We start from the raw sequence: 26921 nt of genomic DNA on the forward strand, positions 1-26921 counted from the left end.
TTGTCATTCACAACAGCTGGAAAGACTCAAATAGACGTTTTCGTTAGTTCCTCAGTTTTAGGCCAAGCCGGGGTACTAGAAACTTTTTTCGGTACCATAAAGCTCTCTATTTGTGATGCTACACTAACAACCATTTGTGACTACAGACCCTTCATCCTGAGTGCCCGGCACTCAGTAATTGACCGACTTATTTACTTATTTTACTCACATTTTATTTATTTTTTTATATACTTGAATAATAAATTTATGCTTAATAAACTGTGTTAATATACTAAATTTGTTGTTCTTCCAAAAACATTACTATTAAAGTAACAATATCAGGAAAAAAAATTTTAGAGTACTTTTCATTTTCAATTTTTCCTGATAGCAAAGAATGAGTACTGGCACCTATATATATATATATATTTTTTTTTTTTAAAGAGCTGCCTATTCTTATTTTTAGTTACCCTAACACATCCCATATATTTATTTGTTTCATGATGACTGCCATCAGTCCCTGAAATCCCCAGCACCCTTCGCTCTAGGTCACTGCTTATTCTGATACAAGTAGTGAAAGAAAATCACCTTCACCTCTGCCTGTGGCTACTTTTAACCTTTTAGTCTGTGAATTCCCCCCAGGCTAATAGTGTTCTGACCCACCTACACTGCCTCGATAGCATCAACAAATATTCTTGCACCCTTTTTATTTAAATGTATCCCATCCCTGTAGAAGCAGTCTCTCCTGTTAACAAGCAGAGACCACAATGAAAAAAATTTTACCCCACCAGCCTTGCACAATCCCTCCAGGGTCGACTTGATTGACAATGCTTTCATCACGTGCTTCCTCCTATCATGTCTATGCAGAATTGCAGACACTTTCAAATTTAACCCCAACTCACGATTTTTTTCCAACATTGACCTGTACTTGTTAAGTAAATCTACAGATCTCCTACTCTTAATGTCATTGGTGCCAACATGTACAACAATATCACCCTTTGTGCCCTTAAAAGATGATATCTGCTTCACAACATCAACTTTTATTCCTGGCAGACATACCCTGGTCCTATTCCATCCATCCTTTTTACACAATATATTACCTGTCTCCCTGACAATAGAGTCGTCAACAATAACTAACTCTTGTGGGACCAGCGCATTCTGCCTTGAAGATTGCCTCTGTGTTGCCTGATGCACAATAGTGAGCTCTGGCATTGAGTTGGGCAGCTGAGAGCTTGATGGGCCCCTCATATTAATTTCTTCGAGGGCATCTACTCTACACCTCAAGCTCTCATAGATGCTCATCAGAATGCTGAGTTGACGCCTAATTTCTAGACACTCTGCACCTGGCACACACAAAGACATCCTTCGTGGCTAGATCATATTCTGTTCCAGAGAGTTCAGCAAACGTTTCACAAGTTGCACATTTTTTTAGGCTGTGACGTGTAGGAGAATCTCCCACCCCTTCAGTTCTCCCCCGAATCGCAGCACTCCTGCCATTTTGTGCCCGTTGCTTTGCTGCTCTAGTCTGGGGCATGATATTTTAAATTAATAAGATCAATAAATTTAATTAATTAATTGTCAATACTACACTATCCAATAGAATCCTAAATGCAGTGATGCACATTACACTATATAATCTTACGTTAGAGCTACCTAACGTAATGCGAAAACAAAGCCTTTGCAACTGCAATATTTCTTAGGCGGCAGACTCTTCTGCATCTGGAAGCCATGGATTTTTAATGCAGTATGGTGTAGTGCCGAATTACCTAAAGTTCTGTGAAATCATTCTTAAAGCTCTTATCTAAATTAAAAATAAAAATAACCAGCGGAACTAGAACTATAAGGCTATTTATAAAGTACAATATAAAATAACATTAGGTAAATAAAACGGCAAACACTTATCGCTTTTTTCGGAGCCTGTAATTCACAGCTGTAATTTTTAAAGAGAATCAGAGCCCTCTCTAAGAAGTTAAAAGATCAAGTAGTTATCCAAGTAAAAAGAGAAGAGGAAATCAGTGGCATCATAATGCAATGGCCTTAGCCTTCACAAAACCAGATAGATTTTCCACAATTCTGAACCACTGTCATTACATGATCTTAATTAGCTGTCTTAGAAGAAAAACCCTTGAAAATATATTAAATACCTGACCCACGTGGTGTCTCGAGGCCCATGACCTACTTGTTCCAGTTTGGTTTTAGAAAAACAATAGGTTCACTTCGGACATAATGATAAAAATAACGTAAGAAATCTTTTCATCAGAAAATAACATTTTAGTAATAGTATGTTTTTTAGATATAGAAAAGTGTATGACATGGAAGTATTTCAGGGGCATTTCATAACTTTGGAATAAGAAATATCTTCCGTTATATATCTGAAACGTTTTACCACACAAACCTTCAAAGTTAAAATACTTACCATATTATCATAGGTCTTGAAGGAAGCAGTACCACAGGGATTAGTAGTAATCATTGCTATCCTGTTTATCATGAAAATCAACTCATTAACAAAACAAACACCAAATAGCAGTACACACCCTTTATGATTTTAGCATTTCTCATCATTCCCAAAATATGCAAACAATAGAATGCCAACTATAGTCTGCAATCAATAAAGTCATTACACAGACTCTAAACAATGGTTTTCAAATTTAGCATTAGCATTTTAGCATTAGCAGAGGCATATGATGCAAGAAAGCAAGCTTATTCAGCATCAGCCAAAAAAAAAAAAAAAACCCACTCCCATTTCACCCCTCCGTTTGTTCGAAATACCTGTCCAGTTGAGCTTTAAATTTGTTTAGGCTATCAACTTCAACAACCAGTGATGGAAGTCGGTTCCACCAACCAACCACCCGCTGGCCAAAGGCAAATTTCCGCACATCTATCCGACATCCGTCCTTCCTCAATTTGAATTTATGCCCTCTGAGGTGATTATTCTGAGAAAGATGAAGAATCCCATTGGCATTGAGCATGCTCAAACCATTCAAAGCCTTATACACCTCTATCAGATCACCTCGCCGGTGCCTAGTCTCCAGACTCTGTAATTTGCAAAACTTAAGCCTTTCTTCGTAAGAGCAACCCTTTGTTCCATTTACTAATCTTGTTGCCCTTCTCTGAACCCGTTCCAGCAGCTCTACATCCTTCTTGAAATGAGGCCTCCACACCTGTATACAGTACTCAAGATGTGGCCTTACCATTGCCTTATACAAGGGAATAATCACCTCCTTATCCCTGCTAGAAAAATTCCTGTATATCATTGACAAGACACCATGAGCTACTCTTGCAGCTCGTCTGCACTGCTCAGAGAACTTCATATCTGCCTGCACAATTACCCCCAGGTCCTTTTCATTCTCCACCACTGTCAGTGTAGTACCGCAGAGTTGATACGTTGCTCTGGGGTTACTGTTTCCCATATGCAGCACTTTACATTTGTCGATGTTAAACCTCATTTGCCACCTCTCAGCCCATCTGTTCAACCTGTCCAGATCCTGTTGCAGCAGCATAGCGTCAGTATTGTCCTTAACGACCCTGCCAACCTTTGTATCATCTAAATTTCTAAACAAATAACACTGGTATAATTTGGGATAAAATTTTTTCCAGCTGCATGTGGTTTAAACAATTTTTATGAAATGAATCATCCAGAACCAGAACTAATGCTAGGAAAATATGTGATCCTAATAACACCAAGTGTATGATTTCTTGGAATACCCTTAATAAAAATTGACCTGTTTATCACACAAAACATCTTAGAACAAACTTTACAGAAATTAAATATCCTAAGAGTTATCTGCAAAGTGTGAAGCAAACAAGAACACACCATTAAAGTTGTATAGAGCCTTATTAAGATCCCAACTGGATTATGGAGCACTGGTTTACAACTGTGAAAAACCAAATGCTGACATCAAGTCGGAAACCTCTGGTTTAGCGGCTTCAGATACATTACTGTATGCTGAAGCCTCTAAACCAGAGGTTTCCGACTGGGGTGCCGCAACAACATTCTTGGGGTGCCATGTAATTTCGGTTTAAGTTACTTAAAGTTATTATTATTTTATTTTAATTTTTTTTTTAATTTATACATTTATTTCATTATAAAAAGGTGTATGGTATCCGTTGTACTGTATCTTTTTAATTTTGTGGTGATCTATAATTGATCTTTATTTAGTACCTCTATATAAAGAATAAAATTATTATATAGGTATATATTAAAAGGTCAAAAACCACTGTGTTGGGTATTTCTGTTGGCCTAGGGGTGCTGTGAAAAATGACTGGAACACTAAGGGCGCTGTGAACCGAGGAAGTTTAGGAACCTCTGCTCTAAACCAACCACTTTGCCTCAGAAGACAAGTGTTACTTTTAATCTATAAAAGTGCATTCCCAACTATTCTGTGTGAGAAATTGACACCAAAATGTGAAAATATGTACAGGGCCTATCCAGCAGTTAACAAACCTTCAGAGAACTATTTCTTAACTGATCACTCAACTTTAGTGAATTAGCTGTTACTGTATTTCCCCATGTATAAGACGCACCTTAATTTTGGGGCCCCAAATTTGAAAAAAAATGTATTACATAAAGTTATTGAACTCAAGTTTTATTCATCATAAAATTCATCACTCTCAAAACTCCCATCCATTAGCTTGTCCTCATCTGTGTCTGATGACGAATCACTGTCTTCATATATTGCCTCGTCCTCAGTTCCATCTATGGCATTTGAAATGCCACACTTCTTAAATGACTTGACAGCGATCTCAATCTTGATATCCCAGGATCTTTTCACCCAGATACAAACTTTTCCGATAGTTGGTTTCTTCACTCTTCCTGCTGGTGTCAAATTGTCCCCAGAAGACTTCATCCATTGGTTCCATTCGTCTCTCATGTCAGCTTTGAAGGGTTTGTTAATGCTGACATCAAGTGGTTGGAGCTGGGATGTCAAGCCTCCAAGTATGACGGCAAGTTTTGTTTTTTGCTCTGCAGCAATCTTCTTTGTATTTTTTGTTATGTGTGCCTTGAACTGATCAAGCACCACTAGGGCAGGTTTGCATAAGAGCCCACCTGGTCTCCTGCTCCAAACTTTCTCAAACCAGATCTTCATCTTCATCCCATCCTGATCCATCTAACCCTTGTCATGAACGTGGAAAATCACTCCTCGAGGAATGTCTTCTTTTGGCATTGTTTTGCATTTGAAAATCAGCATAGGAGGCAGCTTAGTTCCGTCGGCACAACAAGCTGGAACAACTGTATAATGGCTCTTTTCGTGTCCACTTGTCTTCACAGTTAGTTTTCACCCCCTTCTTATCAACAGTTCTGTTACTTGGGACATCAAATTGAAGGGGGACTTTGTCCATATTTGCAATCTGTCCCAACTCAAATTTATGTGTCTTCTGACATTGAATGACAAAACGATGAAATTCAAGGACCTTCTGCTCATAGCTTTCAGGCATCTTTTGGGCAAGTCTGGTGCATGTACGTATGCTTAGTCCATTCCGTTTCATGAACCTGAAGTACCAATTGTGTCCTCCTTTGAAATCAGTAACTTCTTTTTCATCAGCAATTCTTCTTGCCTCAAGCTGAACCATCTTTGTGGACACAGGAATTCCAATTGCCTTTTGCTCCTCAATCCATATCTTCAATTCTGTCTCTAAATCAAATTTTGCTGACTTGCCTCTAATGGCCTTCTTCTGCTGTGGCGTTTTCAATAGGGGTTTCTTCTTCTTCCCGTAGCCAGTCTCGGATTGTTTTCTCAGTTGGAGGAGGACCAAACTTACGTTCAGCAGCACGATTTCCATTCACTTTTGCAAACTGGATCACTTTTAACTTGAATTCAGCACTGCACGAAAATCTTTTCTGAGCCATTTCTGGGCAGAATGTGGCAAAACGATAACCTAATATATCGGTAACAAGTGCGAAACAATGAGTGCAAAGACAACAAGCGCGAAAAAGTGGTAAATGCAAATAAAAAAATCTACAACCACTGTATAAGACGCACGCAGTTTTTAGACCCGAAATTTTCCGAAAAAAGGTGTCTTATACATGGGAAAATACGGTATATCAAGCATGCCAAAACCTTCCTGGGATACAATCTCTCTCTCTCTCTCCCTCCCTCCTATCTGTTGGGAAAAGATGTCTATCAGGTAGTTTCTCCTTGGGGAAAAGATCTCTATCAAGTAGTTTCCAATGGCTGCATATTTAGTGAAGAATTCATACATGCAAATATTCACAGATGGCTCCAAAACTGACACCAACTTAGGTGTGCTAAGTCTTGATACCATTGTAGTATAACAATTCCCTACAGTATAGCATCTTTACAGCTCAGCTGCAAGCAGTGCGGTTAATGATAAACCAAATATGACAAATTTTCTCTGTAGTGATTTTTCACAGACTTGCTCAGTGTAATACAAGCTAAACAATGTGCTCAAAAAAAACTAATCATCCAATCCTAAGGAAAATTCAAATTATACTAACCAAACTCATCAGGCAGAAATAAAACACAATGTTTTGTTGGTTCCTGGACACATGGGAATTGAAGCTGATTATGCAGCAAAAACAGCAACAAGCCCCATAAATTCAACCTTTAAAGTGCCACGTGCAGACTATAAGAACAACATTCAGGTCAACAGCAAGTGGCAGAAGATATGGAGCATTTAAATTAAGCAAGAACTAAAGCAGTGGCAGTCCAGTGAGAGAATGGTCAAAAAGGAAGAAATAACTTTTGCCAAACTAAGGATAGGACACATGTATCTTATGCATTCTCATTTACTTACAATTGAAAAACCACCTGTGTGATTTGGCCACTGCAACATTTAGACATTTGTTACTAGACTTTTCCTTCTTTATAAATGAAGACAAATAGCTTTTAAGTCCAAAACCAAAGTTCAAGACACTCCTATATTGAAATGCTCCTTGGGTGATGGAATGATATACCAAAAGTCTTCCACTATCTGAAATTAATAGGTTATTGTAATCAGATATAGCAAAGGACATGTTTTGCAGTAAATTAATGATAAACCAAATCTTTTTAATGGATGCAACTGAATCAGATTTCTTTCTTTAGTATTTTTTGTCAGCAGCCTGTCAATTTCCATTATTCCAGTCTTCCTCTATTAAAAGAGCTAAGATTAATTTGAGTTTTTGCTTGTCTGCAGTATAAGTTATAATTATTTCTCCAGGTATGCTCTGTTTTCATCACTAATTTCATGAATTTAAATTGTGTTTGAAGGAGGGAAGTGGATATGAGAGGAAGGTAACTAGATACATGAGAATTGAAGGGTGGCAAAATAGTACTATGTATTTGCACACACACACACACACACACACACACACACACACACACACACACACACACACACACACACACACACACACACACACACACAAGGCGTCTCCGTAGCCAGGTGGGAAGGAGCAGCAATGCGTAGCACACGCTTCTTGATTAGACCGGGGTTCGAGCCCGTCACCACCAAATACGGAGGATGCGGGAAGGTCAGGGAATGACCACCGCATATCCCCGGAGCAATATGGCCTTAGTTGCTAATGCTCCTAAAAACCAATTAACAACAACAACACACACACACACACACACTGCTTAATGTTTGTAATCACAGATAACATTCTTTTAATGTTATCACTTTTATGTAGATGTATACTAATAGAAAAAATTTCAGGTTTTCTTATTGTTTTTTTTTGTTGTTGTTGTATTGCAGTTTGCACATGTACAGTGGAAGTGATCGTGTAACATCCCCAATTTGTCCTTGAACTCTAACATGTTGCATGGCTAGTTACCGATGCTGCATTGTACAGTTCATATGGTTATCAGTGTCATTACTCCACAAATGAACATACTCTATCAGTATTCCTACCAGTCTGACTGTTTTACAATAGAGCATTAATTCTTTTCCAATTCTTGACTTTAATGCTTTCTCTGTTTTTAATGGTTTTAGGGATTTACAGAAACACCGCATTTCATTTTTGTTGATGATTTTCTCAAAGCAATAGTGGGTAGTCAAATTGAAGTATTTTATACAACGTAGCCGTAAAAAGCAGCTAAACAATGTTAAGGTGAAAAATAGATTGGGTAAAGTTAGAAAACAGTGTCCCGCTATTGCGTTCGGTAGACTAATGGCTCACAGGACATAAGAAGTAGTGGCTAGTAAAGCAGAAAGATGAATGAAGTAGAGATAAGTAGTTGGGCTTGGGTAGTTCGGGGTTGCAAACCTGTTCCTATAGTTAGGACCCTGAACGAAGGTCTGGGAGTGAGTGCATCATGTATTTAAGGTCAGATGTGTGAAAAATGAAAGTTAAAATTAAATATGATTACAATATATACATGTTTAATACAGTGTGTTAGGCCAATTGGTCGGTACAAGTTTTCTAGACTACTTATCTCTACTTCATTCATCTTTCTGCTTTACTAACCACTACTTCTTATGTCCTGTGAGCCATTAGTCTACCGAACGCAATAGCGGGACACTACTTTCTAATTTTACCCAATCTATTTTTCACCTTAACATTGTTTAGCTGCTTTTTATGGCTACTTTGTCAGCTATTATATTTCTTAACTATCCTGGGCAGTTTGGACATCATGAATTTAACCTAGCTCATCATCACCACCCATTTCATTTCAATCTATACAGACACCATAACAAAAAAAAAAAAAAATTATTATTATTTATTTATTTTCTTTTTCACACCTAATGCTAGGACCCACACATAAATATACCAGCACCCCGCCAGCTTGGTCTTTTGGTCAGTTTTACAAAGTAACGGTAAGTCCCTTTTTTCCTGTCTATACCGATATTCCTTGCCGACCGGGCTAGCCGGGTGGGTAAAGTACCTGCCCGGCAATCCAAAGGTCGCGGGTTCGATTCCCGCCTCGGGCTTGGATCAAAGTACTGCAAAAACCTTGGGAGGTGCAATATGGCCACAGAAGCCGATGCGCCAACAACTACCAAATCAAAATCAAATCACCGATATTCCTTACTTTAGTCTATCCAGTTTTTTCAATTCTTTTCGCTTGCTTCTGTAAGGTCATCTATGATCTGTATGCACAACACATTATAACCACTTTTATTGGCACATTCCCTTATAATCTTACTGCAAAATTCAAAACCTAAATTTGCCCTCGTAACACGTGGCAACCATACACGTGCATCATAGCATACAAAGCATGTCAGAAACAGAAGCAAGAACATTGCTGTCTTTTTCATAATTTCGGTGGATGACACTGAAATTGTGAAAGACACCATAATGTTATTTCATCTTGGTCGCTTTTTCAATTCTTATCTTTATTTTAATTTCCGGTCCATTTCTTCCTCTTTTTCATACCATATATCGCTCCCAGTGTATACCATATATTCATTAGATTTAATTCAATAAAATCTCCTTCACGCATTCTACTTACAATATTTTATACATAAAATTTTATATACATATGCAAATTGTGTTATCTGTTTTACTTTACAGTTATATCTTGTTTATACTTCACTGTAACCCAGTTGATGTTTAGGCTAAAGTCCTGTTGTTGACTGACCTTAGAAACATTCTGATGAAGATTCTTCATATTTTCTCCTTTCTAGGATTTAAAAGTATAAATGCTATGTGCCAGCTGTGTGGGACTGAGTCTAATCCTGTCAACTTTGTTATGCTGGACATCACCATGGTGTCACATGATGCAGAGAGTGTGCCCACTGTAGGAGAGTTATGGCACCAAGGTTGATAGACAAGGCCCAGTCTGTCAATTTAGATGTTACTACTTCCCTGAGTTTTCATTGGATGTTACCACAACCTCCATTGCATTTGGAAATATAGGGCATGCCATAGCCATTCGATTGGTTATGACCCTCTCTACTGGTCTTTCTCAGATTGAACAGAAAATATCAAAGCTCCAAGACAGGAAAACTTGCTGCAAGTTTTAATGTCAGCTCGATGTAAAATCTCTTTATCCGTAACCATACGCATTAAGTGATTAAACAGTTCACTAATTATTCTTTTCAGACAGTTTATCATGATATTTTTCCTAGCAAAACTGAATTTGCTTATGTCAACTAATTAATGGTTTGAAGGTTTTACATCAAGGAAGCTACTGCTACATATCAGTACAAAGTTCTTGTTACATACTGAAGAATAGATCATGGCTTACTGTGTTGGTTTGGACCATTTTGTTATTATTTATTCCCTACTTATAGTGTTCATTCAGCAAATGAATATTTAAGCAAAAGTTAAATATTGATTGCTTTGTAATACCAAAATTTTCAAAATTATTGGTAAAATGTTTCCATTTTTAATAACTGATTAAACTCAAAATAATTAGTGCAGTTACATTGCAGCTTTTTTTTTTTTTTTTTTATTTGGTTTTTAGGAACCCAGGCAAGAAGAGCTCTCCAAATTAGAGAAAAGATCCAAAAAGAAACATTCAAAGAATGCTGATATTGAAAACAATGATGTATTACAGAGAGTTAACCCACAAATAGGCTATACCGAAGAAAATCACAAAGAAAAGTCTCCAGTTTTAGAAATAAAGAAAAAAGAGCATAAACATAAACTCCAATCTCCAGCTGAAGATCAGAAAAGGAGGAAAATGAAAAAGAGTGGATCAGAAAGTAGTGAAGTAAGTGTCAAAGTGCTTTCTTTATTTTATATATACCATGGTTAGTAAAATATCTTTTCAGTGGGGGAAACCTTGAATTGGTGCTGCTACAGGTATAAGAGTGCAATCTAACTACCTGTAGTAGACTAGAGGTAGTCAGATTGCACTCTTATATTTGTAGAAGTACTGACTATAAGTATGGTAGCACAAAAAATGTAAGTCACAAAGTTCAAGGACATCAACAGTTTAGTAGAATTCTCAGTCACTGCACCTGCAGTAGTCATGGCATGACTACTCTTTGAACAGCAGTGAACCACATTTGGCCATGTTTAAGTCTTTGGGTTTGGTGTGTTCATGAATGGTCTATTGCAGGAGTAGTGATTGTGGACCTCTATTGAACTGTTGATACTCTTAACTTTGCAAGTAACTTTTGATGTGAAAACATCTTACTACTATGCTAACTCAAGTCACTAACATTGATTCAGTAGAGTAAGTAGCGGGCATGAGAATAAAAAATTACATTGTTCATACTAAGAGACAGAAATGACATTATTTCCTAAATGATGCTAACTCAGTCACTGTGCTTCCGTAGCTGAGGGGCAGGAGTGCAGTAGCACATGCTCTTTGAGTAGACCTGGGTTCAAGCCCCTGACTGCTAAATATGGTCGATCTGCCAACCCGCACTGGACCAGCGTGGCAGATTGTGGTCCATTTCCCTCAACATGAATTGTTGAAGAGGCTTCCATCCTGCAGTGGGTTGATAATGGCTGTAGTTTACTTTCCCCCCCCCCCTTTTTAACTACATTTTTGAACTGAAGCAAAAACAATTGGTAACGAAATTTTCTTACAGAAATAAAGCAAATAACATCACTTCTTGAACAGTGCTAATTATGCTAACTCGGTCACTAACATTGATTCAGTAGAGTAAGTAGCAGGTGTGAGAATAAAACATTACATCATTCATACTAAGAGACGGAAATGATGTTACTTCCTAAATGACGCTAACTCAGTCACTGATGTTGACTCAGTAGAGTAAGTAGTGGATAGTAATATAATGCAAGAATAAAAGGTTAACCTGATCTGGCCCAACCTAGGCCAAGCCCGAATTTGTTTTTCAAATTCATTACCCATACCCGAACCGATTTTTATCCTGGCCCCACTGAAGCTTTTTATATAAAATATATAAAATTGCCAGCATTAGTTTCTGAAGTTTCATAATAATAAAGAAACAAACTTTCAGATTCAAAATTCAATATTAATAATTATATAACAATAATAGTTATCCAAAATAATTATCAATATTAATTATAAAATAAGAAAATAATAAATTTTCAATTTAACAAACTTAATATAATTCCAAAACGAATATCGATATCCACCTCTACCAGCCACCTTCTCTTCACTTGCGCTTTATTGAAAATTGATGTGCAGAAATAAAATAGTCAACACTGTTGCTGCTTTCGACACTCTTGCACTGCTGGCAAGTTATTTCCACAGAAGAGTGCAAATTTAGGTGGATTCTGGAGACTGCAAAGTGTGCCTTATTGGGCAATTAAAAGTGTGTACAGACAAAATACACATTTTTTCTAAAAAACCTTTAAAAAAATAAAAAAAAAAATATATATATATATATATATGTGTGTGTGTGTGTGTGTGTGTAAGAAATAGCCCGAAATGTTTGAAATTACAGTTCCTTTCAATTATTAGTACCTGAGCTGATCCCGAACATCGTTCGTGTTACCTGGTGTGTGGGTCGGGCCAGATCCCTGTCCATGCAGACCTCTAGTATATGAAGTGCTACCCAAATGTTTCCCGAAATTTCAATGTTGCACAGGAACTACGTCTAGTACGGACTTGTGGTGCGAGGTAACACTGCATGTATCCTTTGTGAATCAGTGTTCCACGTGGCATCGGGCTGGATAGAGTCATTGAATATTTATGCGCAGTTCTTTGGTGGTGTGTGTTGTGTAGTTTGCGATGGCTGATGTGATAGAACAACATTCTTGAATCAAGTTTTGTTTCCTTCTTAACAATACAGCAACAGAAACCCATCAGTTGAAAAAAGCTTTTGGTCACAATGCTTTATGTCCGATGCAGACCTACTATTGGTTTAACCGTTTTAAAAACAGTCGAATGTCGGTTGATGACGACGATTGCTCTGGGTACCCATCACTGAGCACCACCCCAGAAAATGTCGCAAAAGCTCAGGCGGCGGTCCATGAAGACTGCTGGCGGACCATCCACAACATTTGTGGCATTGTAGGACTATTGTGCGACACGTGTCAGCAGATTTATTTGTCAGACGAGTTGAACATGATAAGGATTGCGGCCAAATTGATGCCACGGATACTGAGTGATACTAACATCACATAGAAGTTAGCAGAGATCTTCAAGAATGGGCCAGGAGTGATCAAAACTTCATTTCTCTACGGTCATCACTGGTGACGAGAGTTGGGTATATGAGTATGACCCAGAAACTAAGCATCGATCATCACAGTGGAAGAGCCCACCTTCACCCCAACCAAAGGAAGCCCGACAAGTGAGGAGCAAGTGAAGTCTATGCTTATTTGTTTTTTGGATGTTGGCAGGATTATCCATAAGGAAGTCATCCCTCCTGGTCAGACTGTCAACACAAAGTTCTACTGCAATGTCCTGACGTACTTAAGGGAAGCTGTCAGGAAGAAATGTCCAGAGAAGTGGTGCACAAAGAACTGGGTCCTTCATAATGACAATGTGCCAGCCCACACGTCTCTCGCTGGGGGGGCAGTTTTTGGCATCAAATATGACAATCACCCCTCCCCCCACATTATTTCCAGACTTGTCCCCCTGCGACTTCTTTCCTCTTCCCAAGAATAAAAATTAAGCTGAAGGGTTGAAGATTTAACAGCGTAGAGGATATCCAAACCAAATTGCAGGTGGTGCTGAACACTATGACAGGATTTTCTGGACACATTCAAATCATGGGAAAAGGGCTGGGATCTGCGTTTATGCTCTCAAGGACTACTTCGAAGGTGACAGCAAATAACGCATAGAGAGCGAGTGTAATTTATTTTATAAATACATTTTGGAAACTTTAGGGTAGCACCTCGTATAGTATACAGTTAGTAGTTATACTGTATGGTATAACTATTAACTATATAGTATATGGTTAAATATACTTTGTAGTATATAGTACACTGAGTGGACAGAAATCATGGGATACCTATCTAGTAATGGGTAGGCCCACCTTTCACCTGGATAAGGGCAGTCACATGGCAAGGCATTGAGTCCAGTAGTTCACGAAAATGTTCCACAGGTATTTCCATCCATTCTTGCTGCACCGCTATCCATAATTCCATCACATTCCTGGGTGGAGCATCCAAACCTCGAACAGACCTTTCTACAGCATCCCAAAGATGCTCCACAAGGTTCTTCTCTGGTGAATGGGGAGGCCATTTCATGGTGGTAAAATCTGTGGAATACTCCTCGAACCATGTTCAACTCACCATGGCTCTGTAGGGGGGTGCATTGTCCTGCTGGAAGAGTCCATTGCCCTGTGGGTGAACGATGACCATGAAGGGATGCAGATAGTCTGCAAGGATGAACACATAACCTGGACCATTCAGAAATGCGTCTAGAAGTACCAGAGGTCCCAACGTGTGCTAGTTGAACATACCCAGGACCATTACCAACCATCTACCTGCCTGAACAGTTCCTTGTTGACATGATGGGTGCATATCTTTGTGAGCTTTTCGCTAGATATGCACCCTCCCATCTGCTCGAAATAACTGGAAATGGGACTCATCGGACCAGGTGACCTGTCTCCAAGGTCCAGTGCCGATGTTCTTTCACCCAGTTGAGGCATAGTATTGTGTCGTATATGGTGTTAGCAATGGGACTCTGGTGGGTTGGCAACTCTCATAACCTTTTGCAGCTAATGATCGCCTGATGGTCTTGGTGGAGGTGTTTCTGGCACCTCCCTCATTGAAATCAGTGGAGATTTGTGCCACTGTCGCTCTAGTTGGCTGAAACAATGCGAGACAGGCACTGATGGGCATGTTAATCCGCTACCTTTCTCTGCTCACAGCGCTGTCCATGATGAGATGTCATTCCAGAAATGGCGTATTCCTGATACACTCTTGATACTGTGGAATGGGGATAGTGCAATTTCTGTCCCACCTCCGTGATAGTGACCAATGCGTCAGGCGCCCACTACATCGGCGCCTCCGTAGCCAGGTGGGAAGGAGCAGCAGTGCATAGCACACACTTCTTGATTAGACCCGGGTTCTAGCCCGTCACCACCAAATACAGAGGATGCGGAAAGGTGAGGGAATGACCACCACATATTCCCGGAGCAATATGGCCTTAGTTGCTAATGCTCCAAATAACAAACAAAACCCACTACATCCCTCTTTCAAAGATGGTTAACTCATGACATTTATCCATACTGACATTGAATTACCATCTATGTGAATGCAGTGTACCTATATACCTGCCAAGCTGTGGGTTCGTCCACTAGCGAGAGGGGTGACAGAGTCACGTTTCCCAGGAACCAGGTATCTGTCCTTTGTGTAGTATATAGTTAACTATGAATGTAGTAGTATACGGTTAGTAGTTATACTCCTAAAACTAGTAATGTATAGTATATACTTTTTAATACTAACATTAAGTTTATAGTTGACTAGGAGTATAATGTTAGTAGTGATAATTACTAACATTAACTGGTTAATAATTAACTGCTAACTATTACTGGTTAATTTTATTATTAATAACTACTAACAGCAAATAGGAGGAGTATTCACTGGATCGTTAGCAGTAGTTAGTGGTAATAATAGTTAATATTTTAAATACTGTATACAGCAATACCCCGCTTAGCACGGCTTCAAACAGCACAGGTTTCACTATAACACAGTTTTCAATTCAGTTCAAGTCAAAAATTTACTGTACATATTAAAACTCATTCAATAGCCTAGACACCTACTCGTACTCTACATATATGCTGCATTGTCATAGTCTAGGTGTGTGTACATATATGTAGTTTGTGTGTGGTGTGTTCTTTGTGCATTAGTTAGTATGTACATATTACAGTATTAATTAAGCTATGCACATAAGCCTACATTTATTTTTATTTTGCTAACCTGTGGAAAATATTCTTTCAATTTTCACGTATCATTTAATTTATTTTGGTAATTGGTATGGGTAGTAAAGCATAAATTTGTGCTTTATACCTTTACTTTTATAGCCTATGGATAATATTCCTTCTATTTTCGCTTATTAGAATCACTGTTTAATAGAATTAAAATTCAATTCCCAAACACGATGACAATGACGGCACTTACCACATATTGTATAGTGAACGGTATTTTATTATGGAGAGTCCATCGTAAAGTGAGTTGATTGTACAGTGAACCAATCATAAAGCGGGTATCCACTGTATATGGTTATAATATACTATATAGTATATGATTAGTAGTTATAGTATATAGTAGTATATGTTTAGTAGTTATACTCCTAAAACTATTAACATATAGTATATAGTTTTTACTAACATTAACTGGTTAATGGTTAACTGTTAACTATTACCGTTAAAAAAGGATTTTTAACACTTGATTATGGATGACATTCGATGTTCCACCGGTGAGTAGCATGTTCACACCCGCTACTTACTCTATCGAATAAATGTTAGTGACTGCATTAGCGAAGTGACGTAATTTGCATCATTTCCATTTCACATTTTTGTCAAATATGTTTTCACATAAAATATCTTTTGTGTGTACAGGATACATGTGCACTATTTTTTTTTTTTATATTATCCTTTTTTAAATTATTTATCTTATTAAGTAGAGTTGCTATTTCAAGATGTGCCTACTGGAACACTGCAGCCTATCTTATCAAACAGCTCACAATCTTTTTCCTTCTATACACCTGTAACACCATGGGTTCCTGAGATTACCCCCCTGGAAAAGGACTAGTTATTACCCCCATGCAGAAGTAAAGTAGGACCCCATTTTTTTTTTAATTTTAGGATGTACCTTCCGGAATGTTTATTTGAAATAACAGGTTTTGTAACTTAATTAAATTTTAGTTGTAGCTGTATTTTTAGTTTTCATTTATGTGCTTATATTATTTTGTTAGGAAGTGGATTCTGAAACAGATGCAGTTAAAAAGAAGAAGAAGAAGCATAAGAAGCACAAGAAGCACAAGAAACATAAAAAACATAAGAAGATGCGAAAGGAAGAGGTATGTATGTACGTATATATATTTTTTATTATAAATTTAGAAAAAAATTAGAAATATTATTTATATATTACTTGTTGATACTATGTGGCTAGATACAAGACAGTTACATCCAACAGAGACAAATATAATATTACACACACACACACACACACACACACACACACACACGAAGTTGCATAAATTGGATTGCATGGGAGATATTTGAGTGCTGAATCAGTGGCTGGCTAAGAGACAGATGGAGAGTGGTAGTGTTGGGCATTCTTTGGAGTGAACTGGAGTAGCAAGTGAGGATCCTCTGGGATTGGAGCCAGGGTTGCTGCTTCCCCCCCCCCCTCTTTCTTTTCTGGTCTTCCTTAATGGCAATAATGGGGGTAAAAGGGTGGCTGTCAGGGTTTGTTAATGGTATGGAGGTGGGGGGTGGCTCGTGACCAAAACTAAACACAGCAATAAAGTAGAGACTGAGGAGGGGTCATACAGATGGATGGATCAGTTTGATAGGTAGAAAGTTGATGAAGTAGCATGAACAGGCAACCAGGAAGCTTTATGGTATTCTGTCAGTGCTTTATCAGACCTTTTCCACATCATTGTAGAGGATGATGGTATGACCACACTTAGAATGTTGTATTTGGGTCTAGAAGTCACAAAAAAAAAGTGATGCAAATTCTGTTTTATTGGTTCTTAATGAATAATTTCAGGGGGTAGAGGAGACTTTTTGAATTGCATATACAAGATACTGCTAAATTTTAGGCATTATTTCACAATTCAATAGAGACTGAAAAAATTTTAATACTAAAGAAATTACTTGGAAAGAAGTGAATAACAGTGGAGGGGAGGGATTAAGGTGAAGTCAGAGAAAAATATGCACCATGTATGTCTGCATTCCAATTACAAAATTTGTTTTCCTCACCATGCTGGCACAATTATTGTACCACCATCTATTTACATTTAATATAAACAGGTTGAAAAGCCAAATCCATGTTTATTGTTTATATTCAGTTGTTAAATGCAGGTGGTCTCTCTCTCTCTCTCTCTCTCTCTCTCTCTCTCTCTCTCTCTCTCTCTCTCTCTCTCTCTCTCTCAATTATTGTACCACCACCTATTTACATTTAATATAAACAGGTTTAAAAGCTAAATCCATGTTTATTGTTTATATTCAGTTGTTAAATGCAGGTGGTGTTTCTCTCTCTAGTTGAAATTTGATTTTCCACCATGCTGGCTCAATTTAACAAAACCTCTCTTTAACGAACTTCCATGTAGCGAATTTTTCTATGTAGCAAATTTTTTTGATTTCCTCTTGGTTGTTACATTGAAAATAGTTTCTGTAATGAAGAAATAATGAAGTTTCTGTAATAATGAAGAAAATTTCCATATAGCGAACTGATTTTGAGAGACCCAGGTACGCATTGTTCGCACTCTGGCCTTTGGGCAATAGAGCTAATGCTGTAGAAAGCACGAATTAAGAGCTAAAACATTTTACAATTTAGTAGTGCCCATAAAACCCTGCAGGAGGAAAATGGCCAACCACAGTGCGGGATAGAAAAACACGGAAGGTTTTGAGAGATGCCTTTGCCCAGCAGTGGGTCGTCAGCAATGTCTAAAAAGAAGTAGTAAAACCTATACATCTTTTACTCTACTGTACCGAGAAGTTGCGCTGGTCAACTGCTATGTGTCCACAGCCATTGGCAAAGATTAAGGCAATATTCTCCATGTGGACATTGGGACTGATCAACCTATCTTCTACCATAAGCACTCTATGACCATTCTAAAAAACTATGTTTCGATTTTCAAATTGTATGAGGAAACAGGACCCAGTTGGAAGCTTGCGAAATTATGCCTCTATGAAGATGTAGATGAAGCAATTTTTAAGTGGATAAAGTTGATTTGAGACCAAAATGTGCCGATATCAGGGCCATTAATAAAAGAAAAGGCTATGGAGTGTGCATCTTTTGTGGGGCATAAAACATTCCAAGCCAATTCTAGTTGACTGGACAAATTTAAAGAGTGCTATGGCTTACTCGAAAAGTTATATCTGATGAAAGTGGAATTGCAATTGAAGAACACTATACCCATTGGAAAGAAATAGTTTTGAAAAAAGAATTTTGAACTGTGGATTTTAAATTTCGATAGAAAGATGACGAAAGTAAACAGAAAAATTGCGTTGATTGTCGACAATTGCCCTGCCCACCTTCACTCGGTAATTTTCGAAAATTACAAGTGTGAAGCTTGTTTTCTTCCCTCCAAATACCTCGTTGAAACCGTAGACAATGGGCCAAGGATTTGAAAATGCACTACCAAAGGTGCATACTGAAAAAAATTATACCGAGAATAGAAACCAACCAAACCTACCTATAGATTGTTATAGATTTGCGGATGTGCATATCAGAGTTGGCAAGAGAGTGTGTAGTCAAGATGTGATGGAAACAATGATTTCTCAAAAGCAAGTTTTGCTAAAATGCCAATTAACAGCAATGAGAGGGATGAACTACTACCAGACATCGAGAAACCTTGGGAATAACTCCAAGTGAGAGGTTTGATTTTTTTTTTTTTTTTTTTTTTTTTAGGAGCATTAGCAACTAAGGCCATATTGCTCCGGGGATATGCGGTGGTCATTCCCTGACCTTTCCGCTGCCTCCGTATTTGGTGGGCACGGGCTCGAACCCCGATCTAATCAAGAAGCGTGTGCTACACACTGTTGCTCCTGGCTACGGAGGCACCTGAGAGGTAGATCAGTGGAGAAATTGTTCTTGACAAATTTTTAGGAGTTGATAATGATGTCATAGTAGCTAAATATCTGAGTGACTCCAGCATTGAGCGTATTTAAAGAACTAGTAACAATATCGACGATGATGAGTTGGATGAAAATGAGGGCAATAGCAAAATTACTCCCTTACTTCCCCCCTTTCAAACAAAAAATGTTGGCAGCATTTGAAACTTTGCATCTAAGCGTTTAGTGGGAAGAAAATGTAACAGAAAATACATTTGTGTTTAAACAAATGCAAACATTTTTATGAACAGTGTACAGTAGAATCTAGTGAACAAAAAATAACCAAATATTTTACGAAATAATTCTTAAAATTGTACTAGTGCGTGTCATGTAAATAGTCATTTCTTTAATATTTATATATTAATAAATTAACTGTTTTAAAATGTTAGAAGATTTATTCATTCTCACTTATTTCTGATTTATTTCCCATCTTTTACTATATTTCTGAATTTACAGTATTTTTCACTGTTGAAAAGGTCATATTTCTTTATAACAAAATTTCTATTTAATGAATTTTTTCAAGGGAACGATCGATTTCATTATATATAGGTCCAACTTTCAATTTTAACAGCAGGCAGTGTTTCCTTACCCCCCCCCCCCAAGTCCAAATGTCTCGACTAGTGCAACTGTTGGTGTTTTTGATTATGAAATATATTTTCCCAGTCAGCTGGCTCAGTTACTGTACTGCCATCTATTTATGCTTCATATAAACAATCTTAAAAACTAAATCGATGATAAGGTGGTAGATGACTTTCATCAACCGGTGAAATACCACCACTTTGCTTCTTGTAGGCTTGAAGTGGTGAAACCCATGTTTAGTCTCTAGAGCAAAGTTTCCGGCCTCCCCCTCCCCCATACTTCTCCTTCAACCCATGCACGGTACTAAGTACTATAGATTTTGATACCTTTCATGTTTGGGGTTTTCATAAAAAAAAAAAAAAAAAAAAAAATTCAATAGCTAATGGCAGCCAGTGTTTTTTTTTTTTTTTTTTTTCCTCCCCCAGTATAGAGGTCACAAAGTAACTTATACAAAATATTTAGACATGCTGTCAAGAGCTAATAAAGACATTTCTGATGGCAAAATTGTGTGACTTTTCTAAAAAAATTGAGGAGGGGGACTTACAACTAATTATTTTACAAATAGGATAGTTTCCAACTGTTACATATGGTGTGACTGGGTTTGGGTTTCACTAAATGAACTAAAGGAGTCTTTTGGAGTTATCAACATGGGACAATATGAAAAAAACTGATGTGAAGAATGGACAGACACAATTAAATTTTTCAAGAATGTACTTAGCGGGAAGATATTTCTGCACATATTTTGGATTTTGCATCTCTGTCCACCCACAAAGGAGAAACAAGGAATTCAAAGTAGGGACTGTAAAGTAAAAAACATTGTCAACTATCTGAATGGAAGGTTTTGTGAATATTTTCTTCCAGGGAGAAATATTGCATTCCAGAATTTTAAACTTTTTTTTTCCCTCACGTTGCTTTATATATTATTATATGCAATAGCTTGTGTAAACCCAAAAATAAGTAATTTTTGGAAGAAACAGCCAAGTTTATTGTTCAGGGATGTAGGTTCTCTCAATGCATTGACAACAGACAACAGTGACAACCATCCTCATATGGCTAATCTTACTCAATATATTGACTGATATGGAGTGAAGCACTCCTTATCAACCTTTTAGCTCTGATTCATCATCCTCTGGGTTCCATCTGTTTGCACTGCTGAAAGAGCATTTAAGAGGCAAGAAATTCTGGTTGAATGATCAAGTGAAAAATGTGGTCTTAAAATGGTGTTGAGTTAGAGATTTGTTCCCAGCAAATATTCATATTTATCTCCACCTGCAAATGTCATTGGGAGAACCACTTTGAAGAATGATCACTTATAAAAATGTTACTTGTACACTATTTCTTTTAGAAAAAAACTTAGAATATTTGATCAAACCTTGTAATGATCATAATTTTTCAAATTCAAATTATGATCGTGATATAAGGTTTGATCAAAATTCCATTTATTTAAGATTTTATTAAAATTCACATACTGAATTTTTTTAAAAAAATGCTAATTTTGGGATTAGAAGAGTTCAAAAGTAAGAAACCTGAGTAAAAACTAGCTTGAAATTGGACACATAACAGAGAAAGAGACAGTATATTAGGCTGTGCAAGGTACTTGATGTATCTAGAAGACTGAACTCTACTCAAAAAGAATTCTGATTCTCGACCCTTGACTGTAATAAAAGAAAACTGTTCATTTTGTGAGTAATAGAATGTTCAGGTTTTTAAGTTCAACAGTTAAACATCTAGAATTCTGTATCTGGTTGTTGTTGTTGTTGTTTGGTTTCTAGGAGCATTAGCAACAAAGGCCATATTGCTCGGGGATATGCAGTGGTCATTCCTTGACCTTTCTGCATCTTCCGTATTTGGCGGTCACCCTCTGTATCTGGTGCTATTATTATGTTTAAAGCAAATGGCCTTAAGCTAATAAAACAACTATCCAAGGATATTTCTTATTGAGATTTGCTATTCCAGTATAGAACCAAATGATAATTAAATTTTCTATATTTTGATCCTTGTTTTTAATTAAGTGATGCATTAATTTTTATTATACACCATGTTATATAAGTGCTGTAAAAAGAAAAGTATGCCAAATGAAAAGACTATTTCATTTAAAAGAATTCAAAGTTTTCCTGCAATGATTGATAGGTTTCCATGTGGGCGCCATTTGTATTCCAAAGGAGGTTGAAACTATATTAAATATATGCCAGTGGTTGTGCAGCAGCTGTGTTGTTGCATACAATTTGAACTTTTTTAAGAATTCACAATTTGAATTTTAAACCAAAAAGTGTTGTTATCTGGAAATTCTCTAACTGGCTCCAATATGGAGAATGCCATCTTGCAATAAAATAATTTCACGATCGAATGTTCAGTTGCAGATATTCAATCGTGAATCTAGAATACACAGACAATTAGCAGTATTTGCTGCCTTCTTGTGAAAGAAGAATGAACCATTCACCTGATGGAAATTTACATACCATATCTTTAAATTTGGACTAATCCCCCCTCAACCTCTTGAACAATGCGTGGGTTTTCAGTGCCCCAAATTCTTCAGTTGTACTTATTTACCATACTACACCCATGAAAAGCTGACTGCCATTAAAAGTAACACTGATTGTCCCAGTTGCCATTGTTGTTTTCAGTCATCCTGAGCATGTTCACAAATGTTATGGTACAGTTGGTCTGGCATGATAAGTCAGTTTCCTTCGGATGCACTGAAAGGTTTCAAAAATCCTATGAACTGTCCCAGCCTTGGTGCGAGGCCTGCCTGTTCATTTCATGCAGAATATTAACCTGTTTCTTGAAACCTTTTCCATCACTTTCTTTTAGGTGGTTGAAAAAACTCCATATTTTTCCTATTTTCTCTCCACTCTTTCCAAAGTAATAGCTTTGCACTTTAATGACATTTAAACTTGCAATATCACATCGCACACTTTTTTTGTAATGATGATGCCATTTTGAGATTGCACCCTTTTAGCCCCACATCTAGCAGCTATATTATTTCCAGGTGCATGAAACTTCTTGAGTTTTATTTTCAAATAAAATGAACCAGTTCTTTTTATATGAGGTACTTTTCTTGTTGCTCATTCACCATAATAAGACAATTGATTCTGTCTTTCAATCTGTCACAGTACTTTTTCCCCCTTTACTATTAGAAACTCTGATTTTTAATTTATATATGCTGTTTCATTAGCACATGCATCATATATTTATGCTGAATATACTAAAAATTAATAGAACAATTTCTGTTTGTGAACCTTGTTATTCATCAGCTTAATTATGGGATAATCTGTAATGCAAGGATTAAACTCCAGACAGCACAAATACTGATTAATCACGACTAATTTGAAATATTGCAACAGTGGATACACAGTTCTTGTATTGGATATTACACTACAAGCAGTACAAAGCCAGTCATCATCAAGTTACTGTCACAAAATGCATCACTTCTCAAGAAACAAAAATGCAGTATCTGACATAAATTAACATACGCCAGAAGCAGTTTTAGCATAAATTTCACAAAAGTAATGATAAAATTTAATAAAGAAACACTATATATAATTACATAGTTCTACTGCTCCTTAACCTTTCAAACAGAAAGGGCAAATTGGTGAGATTATATTATAGATTACCAACTAAATCTGTAATTTCTGAAAGCATTACACATGAGGATTTGTCAGACTACCCCAGTGAACAATTGGAGGTGTCTACTGGCATATACAGTAAACCAATCTGATAGTCTATCGATTTTTTTTTTTTTTTTTTTTTTAAATGAAAACCCCAAATGCAAAAAGTATTAAAACCTAAAGTACTTAGTACTGTGCATAGGTTGAAGGTTGAGAAGATACTTGTTGACATTAGACCTGAATTTCTGTAGATTATAATTTTCAGAAAATACATGTGAGGAGATGTTGTTCCAGACAGAGGAAGTTGAAGGAATTAATGAGAAGAAGAAGAAAAGTTTGTTGTGTGAGTTTGAAGTTGGACAGTAAAGGGATACTGACTGGTTGTGGCATGTGTTTGGACTGGTTTGAAAGAGAAAAAAAGCAGGAATTATAGCATTACTAGTGGCAAGTGATACAAGAAAGCAAGTTTATACAGCATCAGCCAAAAAAAAAAAAAACCCATTTCACCTATTCATAGTTTGTCTAGTCCTGCCTTCAATTTATTTAAGTTATCAATCTCCACAGCAACAGACAGAAGCTTGTTCCAGCAATCAACCATCTTCTGGCTAAAGGCAAACATCCACACATCTATTCTGCAACTGTCCTTCCTCAATTTGAATTTGTGCCCTCTCATGTGTGTAGTCTGAGCAAGAGAAAGAATCCCATCAGCATTGAGCTTGCTCAATCCATTCAAAGCCTTAAACATCTCAATCAGATAACTTTGCAGGTGCCTAGTCTCCAGACACTGCAGTTTGCAGAACTGAAGCCTTTCATGGTAAGAACACCCCTTTGTTCCCCTCACCAATCTCATTGCCTTTCTGTACTCATTCTAGCAGCTTTGGGTCCTTCCTAAAATAGACCTCCAGACCTGTATGCAGTACTTAAAAATCCAGTTCAGAAGAACAGTGCTCATGAAAATATCTATAGAAAAGGCATGCAACAGAAACAGAATGTCTATGAGACAGTGTGCAGAGACTTTGTAAGAGATGGTCATTAATCTAACTGCTCTCTTTTGAATGGAGCAGGGTGGATTTGAGATTTGTACAAAGTGAATAGCTGTTTAGCAGAAGAGTAATGCGGTTGAGAGCAAAGGAGAAAACCCCAGTTTTTCAGATGCAGAAGAAGCAATATTTGTGATATGTATATGACGAGAGATTAGAAGGTGGGATAATTTCAAATAGAGATATGTGATCTTATCTAGAAATCTGAGTGTCGTCAATGATAAGCATAGCAGCAGAAGAATCCTTTTTGCAAGATATAAGGCAGGACTGAGTTTTAGAAGGATTGAAATTAACTAAGTTATCTTTGCCCCACTGGAGAATTACCTTTATGTCAGCATTTAAAGAATTGTTAGTGGATATTTGAGAAGTTGAAGCTGTTTGTGCTGGGCAAGGTGTCTGAAACTGGTAGGTGGAATGTAATGTACTATCATCAGCAAAACTATAGTTAGGATTTCCAGTTAATGAAAGAAGATCATTAATATACAAGAGGAAAAGAGTGGAGAAGTTAGAAGACAAAGTGCCATCTATCATCACCCACAGTGAGCTGTCAGAGAGATAATTGGATAACCAATTACAAAAAATAGTTGACAAACTACAAGATGAAGCTTATTTAGAAGACCTTTATGTCAAACACAATCAAAAACCTTTTGAGGTTTCAAGAGAAACTGCTTGAGTTTCACCAAACTTTTCCATTGAATTTTTCAATAGATGGGTATCATAAGCCAGTATATCACCAGTGGATTGACACTAACAGAATCCATATTGGTGATAGGTGATTAGATGGAAGGTTTCTAAATGGTTTTGGAGTTAGTGATTAATGGATTTCTCTATTACTTTAGAAAGAGTAGAAGTAAGTTCAATGAGGTGATAATTGGATAGAGGATGTCATCACTTTTTAAGAAGTGGCTGAATGTGAGCAAATTTCCAAGCAGAAGGAAAAACACCAGTGGAATAAAAAGGTGACAGAATAGAAGTAAGCTCAGGAGCACAGATTTTGAGAACAAGTGAGAAATGCCATCAGGCATAGTTATTTCTTGGCATCAATACTGTTTAAAACTTAGCATATGATAACCTTTTCCTTGATAAAGTTTTTAAAAAGCCTATACCCAGCTTTGGGAAAGTTATGTATCTATTTATAGTGTTTCTGTATTAAATATTAGAACTATCATTTCAGGTATGAAGTCTGTTCTAAAATTGCCTCTTTCATATGTTTTTAATTTATGTTGTATACTACATTTTATTTATTTATTGAGAAATAATACAATTATGATAATTGTTAATTTTGACAACAGTGCTATTGAACCGGGTTTGCCTGAGCTTGTTGTGGTGGTGGTATTTTTGTAGTTGTAACGTTTCAGATCCATTATGTTTGAATTAATATTTATGTTATCTGAGTTTGATCCTTGTGTTACCTCAGAGTATATTTCAAGTAATCTTATAATTATGCTGAATATATATATATACTGATTAGATTTAATTTTCAGACTTTAATTTTTTAGGTATCAGAATCAGGAGAGGAAAACCTAGAAGAGTTAGAGAAAAAACTTAGGGAGCGAGCATTACAGTCTCTGTCAAAAGCTCAGGCAGCACGTGACACTGGGACAGGTGACAGCAAAGAATAATTTGAAATGAACACTGAACATATTTTTATTTTTTCCCTTGTCGCGACCAGAGAGAGACTGAGAAACTGGAATTGTATAATTGTGTGTAGCACTGTGCTAAATAGGAGCCATCCATTACTCTTCTTTCTAAACATTTAGATGTTGATACTAATAAAGCTGTTTCCAAAAATTGGTTGTGAGAACTGCTTTAAAAGTGAATAATTATGTGATAATTTCTTTATTTGTGTTACTGGCTCTATGAAACTTAAGAATTTATATATGCAGTGCGGTTCTGTGAAGAAACAAATTAAGTCATCTTTTAGAAAGAAAGAAAATATGGAAGAAAATCAATGTAAGTATAAACTTTTAAATGTTTAATTTAAAAGTATCTTTCTCGCATTACTGGTTACACATCCTCTCCTCTCCCCCACCAGCTGAATTTGTGTTTTCAGTACCCTAACTGGTGAGAGGAAGAATGAAACAGTCTACATCAGTGTTTATATCACAAAAAAAATCATATTCAAATTAAAGGGTGTTCCAAAAGCCCTGTGATATAA

General features: G+C 36.9%; 1 protein-coding gene across 8 annotated transcripts in view; it reads left to right on the top strand.

Moving 5' to 3' along the window:
* The window catches only part of LOC150081336 (uncharacterized), a 290310-nt gene extending 263756 nt beyond the window's left edge, over positions 1-26554 (top strand). For 5 of the 8 annotated variants that reach the window (XM_090379683.1, XM_090379684.1, XM_090379690.1 and 2 more), the window contains 3 exons: positions 10326-10574; positions 16668-16772; positions 26263-26554. In XM_090379683.1, the coding sequence (XP_090235809.1) occupies positions 10326-10574; positions 16668-16772; positions 26263-26385 (477 nt within the window). In that variant the 3' untranslated portion in view covers positions 26386-26554. Of the gene's footprint in view, positions 1-10325; positions 10575-16667; positions 16781-26247 lie in introns of all 8 variants that reach the window. The other 3 variants (XM_090379685.1, XM_090379686.1, XM_090379687.1) reach the window with 3 other exon arrangements.
* Positions 26555-26921: the final 367 nt, after the last annotated feature.

This window comes from Mastigoproctus giganteus, chromosome 8 (genome assembly GCF_048544385.1).
Source record: "Mastigoproctus giganteus isolate SK-2022 chromosome 8, ASM4854438v1, whole genome shotgun sequence".
Lineage (NCBI taxonomy): Eukaryota > Metazoa > Arthropoda > Arachnida > Uropygi > Thelyphonidae > Mastigoproctus > Mastigoproctus giganteus.